Source organism: Plectropomus leopardus, chromosome 22, assembly GCF_026936395.1.
Source record: "Plectropomus leopardus strain MGB_pleo_1.0 chromosome 22, ASM2693639v1, whole genome shotgun sequence".
Taxonomy (NCBI): Eukaryota; Metazoa; Chordata; class Actinopteri; order Perciformes; family Serranidae; genus Plectropomus; species Plectropomus leopardus.
Window position 1 is genome coordinate 19417511 of NC_142197.1, and position 15309 is coordinate 19432819.

A 15309-nucleotide genomic window follows, 5' to 3' on the forward strand; every position below is an offset into this window, starting at 1 on the left:
CTACAATGTTTCTCTGAACTGATATCAACTAAAAACAGAGTTTATCTGATTCATTTTTCTATACATCAGTTCAAGAATAATAACTTTACTTTTTGCCATGATGTTTCTTTATATAAAGGCAAATTCAGATATTAGTTTGTTGAAACCAACATGTCTGAAAACAATATTTTATTTTGTTTTTCGGTCTTTCGAAAAACACCACCTAAAACACTCCTAATTTTTTTTAATAAAGACAAAAAAATATCTCTACTAATTACACCCCAAAACTCTAAACAATTAAGAAAAAAAAAACTAAAATTTAAAATTAAAAAAACAAACAAAGAAAACACCAACACCCAAAATGTCAAAATTATATATTTAAAAAAAAAAAGGTAAAAAAAAAAAAAGTAATAATGTAAATCAAAATAGTCTGCCATTCATTTTCTGTCAATCACTGGATTGATTAATCAACTAATCTTTGCAGCTGTACTTGATTAAACTGTTTGGAAATTTAATTACAAAACATAAAATGTCATAACCTCTAAAAACTTGTTATTTTCTGAAGCAAAAATGTTTTGCATAGTAACTGAAGCGTTTAGATAAATGTAGTGATGACGTACGTCATGTTCGTACAAAGTATGAACAAGTACCTCAAATTTGTACTTAGGTACAGTACTATAGAAAATGTACTTAGTTACATTCCACCATTGCTGCCTTTTATGCGCCATTTCATAATCATGTAAACCTGTGCTCAGACAGATTCTGACTCACCTGCCTTCACTGGAAGTCAAATAGTCACTGGAAGGCACAAATCCTGTTGTTTTTATCGGTGCTTTATAAATAAAAGTGACTTGACTGTGTAACAGTGAACAATATCGAATGTAGAGAGTGGGCAAATAATGTTTTAAACTCACCTTCCCCCTGTCAAAGTTCTGGACGATAGTGAGATGCAGATACTCTTTTCTTTGCCACTCGCTCTGCATGGGGTAGTTTAAGAACTCCCTGAGCGGCCTGTCAGACCACTCCAGTAACTCGTCGTACAGCAGCAGGGTGTACGATGCCTCTGTGACACACACAAACAGTCAGCAGATTATATTCATACTGTGAGAGCAGTTCTAAAATAAAACGTTTGGACATTCAGTGCTGTAAGGATAGAAATATGAAAGGACAGTAAGTGTATACACATAAAGGAAGACAACAGTGAAGTTTCTTCCACGCTTGCCAACGCCCACACTTACAAACACTATATGTCTGAATCATTTCTTTTAGACATACCTGTGTAGTTTTGTGCTTTCAAGTGCAGGTCGTAGAGTTTGTGAATGTAGCGGATGTACATCTCCTCTTTGTTCAGCTCAGTTTTGTAGAAGTTCTGACAGGAGTGGTGGGTGGTTTCGGTGATGATTGAGGACAAAAAGAATCACATAAGAGAGAGTGAGTGGTGGTTATGAAAATTATAGAGAGATTTGGAGATGCAAATGAGGACAAATTTAAAAAGTGACAGATTGTTCTATGGTAGAGGTGCAACAATATATTTCAGCTGCTGATTAGCAGTGACTTCTGATCCATCTGCCTACACAGCCAGGAGCGCTTACAGATGGCTGCAGTTATATAAGGACAACCTAGTAAGCAGAAGGGCTTGACAAAACACGGTTTTGTGTTTAAGTCAAGGAAATGAAAGATGCTCAGGTATGAAGTTAAATTTTCACATCATGGGTCACAGAGACTAATAATGTATCTGACAAAATACACAATTATAAAAAAGCAATAACATTATGAATAATAGCCTGAACTAGAAAATAATGATACAAACAACATATTTAGAGTTTCGGATAATTCTTTATCAAACGTGGGTGAAAACGTCATTGGATTTGTAATAGCAGCAGAAGATATATTAAGATAAATGGTTTCTATGCTCATGTATTCAGCTCTCTTTTACACGAATGCTCCATTACTCAAAGAGGGTAAGATAAAAGACTTTGAGGAATATTTCACCCCCCAAAAGATCACCCTGTGTTACACTGAATTTGTGATGAAAACGTCGTTTTTTTTTTTGCATGCCTCCATGGTTAACGAAGAATCCAAAAACTGAGGAAATTCTTGATGAATCAAAGTGATAGGGGTCCTCTCTTAACAACAGCAAAACTATATCAAAACATCGGTTTACTAACTCTCACGCAACTGGTGCAGCATAATCCAAGTCTAATTTATCCAGTCATATGATCAGTACTAACCAAACAGGCACCCTTTCCAATGGAGAACTGAACAGAGAGTTAAACTTAATGTTTTCTTCTGAACCAGACTCCACTGACAAAACCAGTCATTTTATCTCACTGAGCAAAGGAGCTCCTAGTCTACAACTGCCTCGATCAGTTGTTTGTTTGTTATCGTGTATCGTGGTAAATCTGAACTAGCCTTTTAAATTCTAAAGTCACACAATAATAGTGATAACATAACAAATCAAGGCAGCAGTAGACGAGCAGCTCCAGTGTTCAGCGAGGTAAAATTACTATTTTTTTTCAATGGAGTCTGGCTGTGAAAGAGAGCATAAATAGATTTCATTTTCAGTTCAGTTTTAAGTTCTACAGTTTAAGTGAAAATTCACGTGCTCAGGAAGTACTGAGTATACAACTAGGTATATGAGACTGAATATATGCATTATACACATATGTATTAAACTGCACAAAATATCGTAGAGTTTGTAAACAGATGTTTTGATATTGCTTTTGCTGTTGTTACACATGGACCCCTATGACTTCAATTCATTCAGAATTATCTCATTTTTTGGATTTTTTGTTCACTGTGGATGCATGGGATTTTTTTTTCACAAACTCAAAGTAACATGGGGTAAGCAATTAACATAAAATGATGATTATGGGGGTATTCCTTTAACCCATCATTTATCAAGTCTCCACTTTTATACAGAGATGAATAAAATAGTTTTTTAGTTTTTATTTTGGCAAATACACATATTGTCTTTCTTGGCAATAGTTACATAAAACTGATACTACTTTCATGTTTGTGCATTACATATGAAACTAGACCCAGGAGTAGGTTAGCTTAGCTTTGCATAAAAAGAAGCAGTGGGAAACAGTTAACCTGGCTCTAAAAATAAAGCATTTATTGGAGTCACTGCTTACTCACCAGTAAACTGACTGTACATCCAATCTTTTTTCCATCCACTTCTCCCAGCTTCATACAATCCCTGTGACAGAAACATCAAAAGATGTGCAAAGCTATGACTTAAGTGGAGATGGGTGGAAAAATACAATTATACAAACTGATATGACATGAATGCATATTTCTGAAAGTGTGCACTCTCACCTATAGTCCAGCAATCTCTCCATTAAGCGAGTGACGGTAGCGATCAGAGAGATGCCACTCTCCCTCCAGGTCTCTCTCTCAATCTTCTTCAGCAGGCTGGAGGACAAGATAGAGAGATGTAGAGATCAAAAGAGACAGGAGATAAAAGAGAGCAAATGGGAAAGGAAAAGTGACTGGGGGGGGAGGAAGAAGAAATTGCTACAAAAGAAAAGGAGGCGAAGCAAAGACGAAATCAATCCCAGTCACACCTGTGTCACCTATGCTTGTCGGCCTGCCTGTGGGAGTTGACAAAATAAAACACCCAAGGTGGCGAAGAAACAAATCACAAAAGCTTGTATACTGTTTTGTAAAGAGCCCCATAAGGGGCATGGGGGGAAAAGATTATTAGATGATGAAAAAAATTTAATAGTGGAAAAAATAGGTGGTGGGGGAAAAAAATGATGGTGGAAAAATAATGATAGTGAAAAAGAAATTGATGGTGGAAAAAATAAATAATGGAAAAAATGATGGTGAATTAAAAATTGATGCAAGAAAAGACTTGATGCTGAAAAAATTAAATGGTGAAAAAATAGATGCTAGAAAAAAGATTACCATGAGAAACGTTCTGGTTTCCCTGAGAAATCTTTTTCCACCATCTTTTTTTTTTCACTTTCTAATTTTTTTTCCACCATCTTTTTTTTCACCATCATGTTTTTTTTCCCCATCATTTATTTTTGTTCTCCCCCATGTCCCTTTAGGGGCTTTGTAGCTGCCACCTAAAAATATATTTTTTAGAATTGGTTTATTATCTCAACTGGACAAACACATTGCAGCCAAAATATTGCCAGAATAGCTTTCGGCTGAAGTTACTTCCCCAACGTCAACCCTGCCCGCTCTTCCCCCTCACACAGACGACACAGAGAGAACAAAGAGGAGAGCGTCTTACCTAGGGTACGGACCAAACAGAGGAATTCTACTCCAGGCGGGAAGCATAGGCGGAATAAATTAATATTAATACGATTAATGTCAGCACACACTCACACGGGTTAGTTTAGGGGTTAGTGGAGTTAGTAGGAGGAAAATAAATTAAGGAACTAAATCAAAACAGTAGATCAACTGAGCAAAAGTAGGCTAAAATGATAAACACAAGCATAAAACTAACTTGTAATCTGCATTCAGGCTTACTTACATACTGGAAATTTAATTATCATGATTCTAAATACACATAATTGCAAATGCAAACATTATTATATTATAATTTACAATATCGATTTGATATACATATGAAATTTTAATAATTTGCAGTCATCTTACACTATTTTCTGTTATGTTTCACATGTAAAAATGGTGGGAAAGAGAATGATTGACTATGAAAGACAAAGGGACAATTACAGAAGATGCATAGTGATCAAATACTTATCAAGATCACGTTTAAATGCACATCTGTGTGATAGTAAAAGAGACATACAATATGTACGTGAATCAGAAAAATATGATTTTATTTAATGCAATAATGTTTTAGGCGACTAAACTGAAATGTATCTGAATCCAAATATAGTGGTCCTTTGAGGAGTGGGACGTAAATACATGAACAGGCACAAAAAGAAGCAGGAACACACACATACTAACACACACACATTAGCGTGAGCACAAATGCTACACATGCAGGGGCACAAACCTTGAGGCACAAGGACAGAGTGGACGAGGACTGGCCACAGAGGAGGTGTGAATGAAGATGAAGGTGAATACTGATCACTTACCTCTCATTATCATATTATCAGTCTACTCAATATAAATATACAGAACCACCCACTGCCAATTCTATAATAGCAATGACACATTCCTCAGTAGCAGCATGTTCTCTAATCAATTTAAAAGCTAAGTGTTAGCCTTATTAAACCCTTTGAAACCAGAGCAAATTGGCTTGATTTCTTCCAAAGAAAAATGCAAAGAAGGAAACGAGCAACTTAAGAGTTATTACCTGGAAATGAGAAAAAACAGAAAACAGGAAATGACCTGAAAAAGTGCTAAAATAAAAAAAAAAAATTAATGAATATAAATAGATTTCTTCTGTAACACAATATTAATTATATCATTTTAATCATTATGCGCCCCATTTTTGATAATTTTCTAATGATTCTATCTCCTGCTTTTTCTCTTGCTCTCTACCTTTTCTTCAGGTCAGTTTCTTGTCTCCTTTTAAGTCTTGCCAAGTCCCTTTTTGCCTTTTTTCCTCCATTTAATTTTTTGGAAGAAATCAATCCAATTTGCTCACATTTCAAAGGTTTAAATGCTTGTGAAAGGTGTGAAAAGCACAAGAAAACTGATGATGATCCAGGTTCAAAAGGGTTCAATTTTAGTACAGCAGGATTCCCGAGCATTAATTCTATCACCCGTGATCTTTGGTTTTCAGAGTTAAAAGCTCACTTAAATATGCTTAAACAAGTCCACTCTTGGATAAAGTGGCCATTTACTGAGGCAAATGACCTGCCAGGTGCAGCCTGCACAGGCATTTATCTGTTGGAGTCTTGTGTGGGCTGCATATATCATATTCAGGCCGGTATCCTGAACTGCCCTCTTTATTTAGGCCTTTATTGTGATTTTACTGTTAGGTAAGTTCAGCTCTTGAGTGGCCAAATTACATAACACACTGGCAGCCTGACCCAAGAACCATTATGAGAGAAAAGCAATATACTGCTGTGGTCGGGGGGTAGGAGCAAAACATTTATTATTATTATATATTATCAGTTATTAGTTTAAGTATAGGCAATATTTAAAATGTTTTCACTGTGCTGCTTTTCTGTCAGACAGCCGTTATCTATTTAAGCTCTCTTGAATTCCACCAGACTCCTTGGATAAAAACAGTAATTTTACTTTGCTGAACATGGGAGTTGGTGATCTACCGCTGCCTCGATCGCTTGTATTATTGTGTGACTTTTGATGTTTAAAAGGGTTTGTTTGCATTCACCAAAGTCACACAATAACACAAACAAACTATCTGAGCAAGGCAGTGGTAGATGTAGCTTTTAAGAAAGTAAGATAAATAACAGCTTCAGTTTCCTGTCAACAATCACTTTGGTTGACAATAATAAGTTTTGTTGCTGCTCCCATCTACAGCAACACATCGCTTGACTTTTGTGGTACTTCTGTCTGCTTTTCTAAACTGGGGATGTGCTGATCGCCATCCACAGTAGCTAATACTTTGACTATGTGTAAAAAACTCTTCAAAAACTACTTCAAAATCCAAACTATTTCTTTAAAATCCAAGGTAATTTGACAAACTTAAGTAAAAATGCACCCAAATGCCCCTCAGCCCATATTTACTGTTTCTTTTTCTGTTTCTTTCTCTGACTCACATGCTGTTGAAGAGCTCCCTGTACGTCTCGTCTCCTTTGCCCTCAGACATCAGGCTGTCCAGCTTGTCAATCAGCTTGGCCTCAACCTATGAGGGGAAAAAAAAAAGGATTTCAATCTCAAAGGGGCAGCCGGTTCAAGCGATACTGGTAAAATGACCAGGAGGAAGAGCAGCATGTGTGGTTTAGAGCTGAGGACTGAACAGTGTGTGAGATCAAATCATTTCACGTCATGTCAATGTAATTCACATGTCAAAGTAAAGGCAACTGCATCTGACATGTTTTCACTTCTACAGTGTGGCTTAAAGACATACAATGCAGGATTTCCCTTAACAAACAATGAATAAGCTCATACAAAAGTAATATCTCTTGATCATTACTTATGACCCAATATAAATGATGTATTATTCTGTTCTTTAAAGACCCTGTGCATGTAATATTAAAGGAAATCATACTTTATGGCAAATTAAAAGCTTGCTGGCTGACATTACTGTCGTCATAGATGAATTGCTGCCTTAGCTAATGGAGGCTTTACATCAAACGACTTTTCACTGTTGCAGGCAAACTTTGAAGTAAAATCCTGATTTATTTATGGAAATTGGTGCACACTCCCATGATCTTGATAATTTGGTGTAAGGTGGTCATAAAACTCAGTCCGAGCTGCGTTTTTCTTGTAATGACTTCTCCGCAAAATCAAACACTTTCATTATTATCATAATTTTTTAAATCTTGGCTCATAGAAATACTGGGGGATACTGGTTTTACTGTATGAAGCACTTTGTGTTGCAGTTTGTTTGTATAAAAGGTGCTGTACAATTTAAGTCTGATTGACTGATTAATGGATCCTACCCAAAAGAATGTATTCTATATTTGTAATTATATAAATCATTACAAATTCAAGTAATGCTTTTGAGCAAAATTATGAATAATAATGCATTATTAACTCAAAACCTTGATTTTAATTAAGGGTCATTTTTTTGTCTCACTGATGAAAGGTCAAAGCACATACGGGTAAAACTTGTGATTAAATACGTTTCAGGCAAGTTATTCTATATCCTACAGCCCTGTACCTGTTTGAAATTGCCACTGCGTCTCTGCTCCCAGTCCATCATGTCATGGAAGATGGGGATCATGACATTCCTCAGATCAGGCTGAGGCACCAGCGTCACCTCCAGGAATGGACCAATCATGGCCGGGATGAAGTTCAACTTGTGTTCCCCTGGAGACGAGACAGAGGTCGACACAGAGGTGAGGCTCTCACTTTATCCCTGAACACAGCGTGTTGTTTATTTCAGAGGCAATTTGGCTAACTCTGGAGAGCTGTCTTCTTTTTTCTTTAAATCTTTCAACAGTCTGCTCTGATAATTTGCTTTAAGTGCACTGCACTCAAACAAAATTGATGCAGTATTTTAATAATAATAATAATAACAGCGCCTTTTTTACTTAATATGTATTATTGTTGCTGGGAAGACTTCCGTTCATACTAACATCAAATACAATGAAAAAAAAAGTGACTTAAAAATGTAGTTCAAAATGTTCACACTTGAATACACATAAAATACTAGCGTTATTACAAAAATTGCACAGAATCATCATGGACTCAGAACAAAAGGTCGAGGGCACCCAACTGGTTGCCATAGCCACAAATAGTTGTTGTCATTAAATGGCTGAGAGTTTTTAAGTCCTGATCAGCCCAAGAACAGAGAAACAGCACGTAATTTTTCTTTACTGTCTCTGACAACATGAACACTAATTCTGCATCGAAAGCTTTTAAATATGGAGATATTTTACATGCGTGTTATTGGCTTGTAAGAGATACTTAGTGCTGGTCTCTTGTGTTGGTCTCTTGTGGGTTGTCTGCATCTTACCTAAATTCTGCCACATGCTGAAGATCTCACAGCCCATCATCACCCTCATGTCTCCATACCTGCATGATAAAAATATAATGGTTAGAAATGTATGCTGGCTGAGAGAAGCCGTTACAGAACAGCATGTTAAATCCTCGTTACACTGTATGTGTATGTGTGGTGTGTATGTGACTGTGAATGCACAAGCACAAGAACAAGCATAAGCACATGGCTCATTACAGTCCATCATAACACATACAGCAAAGTGTGTGTGTGTGTGTGTGTGTGTGTGTGTGTGTGTGTGTGTGTGTGAGTGTGTGTGCGTGCGTGCGTGCACATTTGCAAATAAACATACTTTTCAAGAATCTTCTTCCTCTTGGAGGGAGAGAAGGACTCCAGCTGAAGGCAGGGCTGGTTGATAAATATAACAGACAGGTAGAAGTACGAGTCCCACACCTGAAAATGACAGTAAAGAAAAAGAAATAGCACCATGTCAATATTGTGCAAAAACTTCCTCCTCCAAGTTGAGTTTTCAGGCGTTCAGACAAAAAGTTCTTGCAGCTGGCATAGATGGATTTGAGTTTTTTTGTGGTATGTTGCAATACAAACTGGACAATAATAGCTGTTAATCAAAGTGATACGCTGTTTATTTCTGTCACAAGAGAACTGTGAATCCTTCAAACACATTTTCAGTAGACTTAATTGTCTGCCTTTTAATTTATTAATCTTCTCTCTCTTTATTTGTCTCATTGGGATTAAAAATCACAAGTGGTCAACGTTAAATCCAAATGTTAAGTACTGCCAAGATGCATTGTGCTCTGATCACTCAAACCACTTGCAGAGATGGTCTGGGACGTATTTGATTAGGTACCTTTTGTAGTAAAAACACTCATGTCTCCCCAACAAGGACTACATCCTCAATACAGAACGTGGATGTTTTGGCGCTGTTGCTGTATAACTGGATAACTGGACCAGATATGGACAAAGTGTTGCATGAACATCCATCATTTTCACCTGCTGAAGTAGACGTGATGGATTCTGCTGACAGTGATATCTCGAGCTGCACCAACATAACTGCCAACATGACTGGCAAGAGTGCGGATGTTATAACTGTGTCGGAGCACTTTTTAGTGGAAGTGATATAAGCAGAAACAAAATCTGAACACAAGTGGTCAGCTGAGACGTGATGTGAACACAGGTGAGAACGGCAGCGTGTCTCCGCTGTCTGCTTGTCTTGGGATCACTGAAACGCATTTTAAAAGCAAGAGCACACGGGTCACAGAGACGCTTACCTTGTAGTCAAACTTGTCATTGAGGAAGTTTTTCCTCAGAGCGTCAGAAAGGTAGAGGACAGTCGTGATGATGACACTAGAAGACAAAGAGTAGAGGAGGTGGAGAAGGTGATTGTGTTACCTGAAAAATGCATCACTGTGAATGATTTTAATGCCATTCAAAAGGCCCATTTGTAGAGTGAAGTGAGGTGAAGTACAGAAAAATTCACAGTTACGTTCAATTATGATGAGGGTCAAATATAAAAGCCCACAGGAAAACACAAAAAGAGTTAAGGGGCACTCTTGTCCCATTATGACCTGAAGCTGAGTTCCAGTTTTTTGAATTTAAGGGGCAATACTGCAGGTGAAAACAGTTTTTTCATGCACTGGTCTATTTTGAGATGTTGGGGGCTTGTTTGCGTCAACTACATGTCTTCTTTCAGCATACTGGACAGAATACATTAAATATACACATTTTGGTGTTAAGTTACACTCAGATCACTGCTCTAAAATGTATACAAAAGGTGAATATTTAATTATATAATGCCTCATTTGCATATTTAAACATAGCCTAGAATATTTGTAATACAGAAAGTAATATTTTTAATGTAAGTAATCAACCGGAGAACTTTGATCGTGATATCTATTAGTAAAAATGTTAACGGTGTCTAATATTTTGTCTAAAAAAATGTCTGTTCTTTTTCCACTCTGAGCCAAAAACTCTACTTCAGTAACGCTTACATACCAGACTTTTCAGTTTTATTCCTACCTTTGTTCTGAAGGTTTTTACAGAGACGTTTGTTCACATATTATTCATAGCCCGATGCATTTAACATGCTAGTCTGAAAAATATGCTAAAAATTGATGTTTTAATGGCTGTTGAGAGTATTTTCTGATTTATAGTTATAAAAAAGAGATCCAACATTCCATCTAATATGTCAACTAAATAAAACAAGAAACCAAACCTGACTTTATACAATGTTCAGATTTTTGTACAGTAAATTTATGCAAATTGGCATATACTGCATTAGACAATACATTTGCTTAATTAAACAGAACTTCAAAAAAGTAATTAAAAAAAATGTCTTCATATATATAATCAAATGGGGAACTTTCAGGGTGATATCTATGAGTGAAAAGCTGTCCCCTATTCACCCGACCACAAAAACATGGTCCTTCATTACTTTATAAAAGCAGCGACCTTTTCTTCTTTTTTTTCATTTATACACGGCATTTGATAGTGTCCTTCAAAGTGTTAACGTGCATTCACTTTTATGAATAGTGACACTGTTGGAAAATATTTTACGTGTTTTTGTACCCCCACCTTGTTGCTGAAATTATAATCATGTCATAAAGAGACATCACCTTGGATAACTAAGGACAGTTGACCTTTTAAGAGAGAGACGTGAAGCACACTGTCCATGAAGAAACTTTCAGCAGATGAAAGCTGTGTCTGTGTGCATGTGTGTGTGTCTGTGTGTGTGTGTGTGTGTGTGTATCTTACTTGTTGGTGACCAACCGCATGACGGTCCAGTCTTTGGGAAACATTTCTGGTCTGATTAGGATCCTGAAGACGGTGAAGATCTGAAGGAGAAAGTCCTGGAACACACAAACACACACCACAGGAATGTTATCATGCTGGAACCTTAAATCGGTTCCAAGCTTGTGCAGTTTCACAACAGTCTTTCTCCACATTTCTCCTTTATCCATTGACTTTCAACGACTGAATTCTAATCAGTTCATTTTTCAGTCCAAGTGGACATTTGTGCCAAATTTGAAGGAATCCCCTAAAGGTTTACAGGGTCACAGTGACCTTGACCTTTGACCATCGAATTGTTTCATATCATTTCATCTTTAATTTAAAGCTGATGTTTGTGCCAGATAAAGTGTTCTTAAGAATAGGATGAGTGCAGGGTCAAGATGACCTTGACCTTTGATCTATGGCCATCAAAATCTCATTAGCTCATTATTCAGCTTGGCTGGACATTTGCGCAAAAAAATCCCCCCCGGCGTTCTTGAGATACCACGTTCATGAGAATAGGAAGTGTGGACAGACAAATGGATGGACGTACAGATGGACAACCTGAAAACAGAATGCTTATAGCCACAGCTATCTCTGGCATGGAGGCATAATAAAAGGAGAAATACTGATTCAAATGTATCACCGTGAACCTGCCGCATACTTTAACCTAAGAATTTGTGTGCAGTATGAAACCAAATGCAGTCAATGTGTGTGTCTCTCTCCATGCTGCTGAAACAATGACATCCACTGTTTCTCAGCTTAAATTCAGTCTAATTTAATGGTGAAATCTCAATTCATCTTTTCAAAGTCCAGCAGTGGCTCAAGCTCTTCCAGACACTTACGCTTGATACTTGAGATAAAAGTACTAGAAATAAAGCATGAAAACTGTCTTTCTTTCTCAATCTAACAAGAGCAGATTACCAGTCTTTACTCTTTCGACACTGAGCGAAGTGACACATCACTATGATGAACTTGTGACCCCATTAAGTTTCTCTGTGTCTCTTTTTCTGTGTTCTTGTCTTTCTGCTCTTCTTCCTTTTGAAACCTGCCACCACTGATTCACTGCAGTGCAGTCACAAATACCTACATGCACAGCACATAAACACATGTGTGTGCACACATTTATTTCAGAAATGTCTGCAAGTGCAGTGAGTGAGTCACTTGAGGGAAAGTGGGAAGTTTCTAAAAACTTTTAGAAAGTAACAGAGAGAAAAGAGAGGCTGAGAGGCGGGGAGCCGGAGTGATGACTCAAAAAAGAGCAGGGAGAAAAACAAATGTTTTTCTGACAAACACAGATTAGAATGTCAAATCCAAAAAACAACATATATATGGAAATTTCGTCTCTCACTATCTACCCAATATTTATATGCCAATACACACATCGGACAAGCAATGGCAAGACATAACGCACTGTGGCTTGAAAAGGATAAATATATGGGAAAGAAAAGATTGATGTGGTCTCAGGGAAAGGGGGTACAGAGGGAGAGAAGCCGCAGACTGACAGATGGGGAATGAGAGAGATGGATGATGCAGTGGTCTTACCCTCAGGTTGTCTTTGCTGCTGAATGCCTGCAGCAGCTGCTGGTAGTGTCTGTCACTCATCTGTCGCAGAAGGGCCAACAAACACGCCACGAACTCCCCCTGACAGGACAAAAAAACGAAAGAGAGAGAGAGAGAGACAGAGAGAGAGAAAAGATTACTCGATGATCAGTATTAATATTGAGGTGCATTGGCTATTCTTTTCAGGGTCCATGCACATACTGTTCATACAAACACACAGTAACAAAGCAAACAGCTCATGTCGTTGGTTTAACATTGTATACAGAAAAGAAACAAAATAGTTTAACAAACTGAGCTGAACACAGAATTGTTGTTCTATCACTTTACATCTTGAACAGCTCATTAATGCCCTAAAAAATATATTGTACATATTTCTGAAAACATGGGAGCCTTTGATGGACCTCTGCTCACGAACTAGCTGGCTAGACTGTATGTAGCTATGTATGGAGAGAAGACATGTTTTGTAACCGTAGCTAATGTATTGATGTGTTTTATTTTATTTATTGTATTATTTTGCAATTTTATATTATTTATTTTTAAATAGTTTACTCATTGATTTTGTTGTTCTCATACTTGTTTTGTCAAATTATACTCGAAAATGAAAATGAAAAAAACAGAATTCATAGCAGACTTGACTATATTCTTCATACAAATAATTCTTAACAAACATAAATCATTGTCTGACTGTCTGACATTGTCTGAATTAAATGTCATCAGGTACATCAGTTACAATTCCAAAAAGTTGGCGAAGTATTTCAATGAGCTGCGGATCCCATCCCACCAGAACGCTGAGTGTGCTGAGTACACACACTGTTCTATCCAAAAAATCTTCTCCACAGCAGGACTAAATTGACTCTACACTCACCTCTCTCAGAGCATGTGGAAGAGCTGATTTTTTTCTAAAGTCTCAATGAAACGAAAAAAGAAAAACCTCAACATTTTCACAGTTTGAATCCCTTGTCTCTGTGTTAATTGATCATTTATCTCATAATCTATGCCAAATTTCTGTCAAAAAATCATCATGGAAGTATTTCTACATCAAAATCTGTGCCTTTTCTCTTTCTGTAAAACAAGGTATAACAGTTTCAAACGTTTGATGAGTCATCCAGCTCTCGGGGGCGTTTACAAAGGTTCATCCTGTCAAATGAGACTTTGGTCGACTAGCTATACACACTGCAATTTCAAGACTTTTTCATGACTTTTAAAAGGACCCATAATATTTTTTTTTCTTTTCCCACTTGCCAGGAGTTTTTTTAAACATCGGATCAGATTCAAACTCTATTCCAACTAATTTCAGCAAGCATATTTGAAGGGAGAGATGTATGCGATTGTCAACAAACGCAACACATCAGCGCACATTAGAGGTATGTTACTTTGACAGCAAAATAAATACATTTGCCATTATATTACACTTCTCAGAAGATTAATGTAACAATTTCATTACACACAGCAAAATTCAATGACTTTTCCAAAACTTTATAATAATTCCATGACTTTTAAAGGGATGGAAAATGTGATTGTGAAATTATATGACTTTTTCAGGTTTTCCATGACCATGGGGACCAGTGTGTTTCGATACTGGTGGGCTAAACCTTTGTTTTCATTTCTAAAACAATATAGCCCAGAGCTAATTCATTCATCTTCTGATCTAACCGATAGGGAGGTGTGTGTGGAGCCAGCAGTCCTCTGTGGCTCCATAGGGTGCTAAACTCTTAGTCAGCCCAGTTTTTAGCAGTCTAATTAAATGTGAGCGATTTGTTTCAGTCCCTCTTGTAACTGCTCACGGCTAAAATATTTTTGTTTTGCTGGGAAATATGTCAAAGCTTAGAAGGTAAAGACACTCTAACTTCTGTTTCACTGGGACTTTAAACAAGAATGAACATATTTATGTCTAAATTAGGCTTGTAAAGTTTAAACAAGGTTATGATTAATTCATGTCAATTAGTGCTTCTAGAATTACGATTTCATTATCATTAATATTGTTTAAACTTAACATGTCCTCACGGCTCACACTTGCCAATAGCCATGTCTAGAGTTTACTGAGCTGTCTTTCTTAGACTGTCTTAGACCTTAGGAGTATATATTCCTAACATGTATGAATTCTGAAAATGGGCATAGTTCCCCTTTAAATATTGTCAGCTTTTTCAAGATTTTTTTTTATTGAGGTTAACTTTGAATGTATGGTTTAATAGGCTAATTGAAGCCTGGTTGTTCAATAAATGAATTGCAATTGTATTTTTTTTTTTTAACCAAAGATGGCCTATTTATATTCCTGTTCTCACGTTTTTGTTGTTTTTGTTGTTGTTTTTTTGTTTTTTTGCGAGTTATCTATGCTAACTTAATGAGAGAATATGGAAAATGACTTCAAATGCCCATCCCCATCCTTTATATCCTTTGCCACAGGAAAGAAAGCTCTTTAATATATTGAATTTGCAGTATGCCCTTCATTAACCTCTACTGGCAACCAGTAAGAATTG

General features: G+C 36.9%; 1 protein-coding gene across 3 annotated transcripts in view; it reads right to left on the bottom strand.

Moving 5' to 3' along the window:
- Positions 1-15309, bottom strand: part of dock4b (dedicator of cytokinesis 4b) — a 208667-nt gene that overhangs the window by 37866 nt on the left and 155492 nt on the right. For 2 of the 3 annotated variants that reach the window (XM_042511800.2, XM_042511799.2), the window contains exons 29-39: positions 12815-12913; positions 11255-11349; positions 9772-9847; positions 8835-8935; positions 8501-8559; positions 7703-7851; positions 6636-6721; positions 3301-3396; positions 3121-3181; positions 1255-1348; positions 894-1042 (exon numbers count right to left, since the gene is read on the bottom strand). In XM_042511800.2, the coding sequence (XP_042367734.1) occupies positions 894-1042; positions 1255-1348; positions 3121-3181; positions 3301-3396; positions 6636-6721; positions 7703-7851; positions 8501-8559; positions 8835-8935; positions 9772-9847; positions 11255-11349; positions 12815-12913 (1065 nt within the window). Of the gene's footprint in view, positions 1-893; positions 1043-1254; positions 1349-3120; positions 3182-3300; positions 3397-4225; positions 4253-6635; positions 6722-7702; positions 7852-8500; positions 8560-8834; positions 8936-9771; positions 9848-11254; positions 11350-12814; positions 12914-15309 lie in introns of all 3 variants that reach the window. The other variant, XM_088072897.1, reaches the window with a different exon arrangement.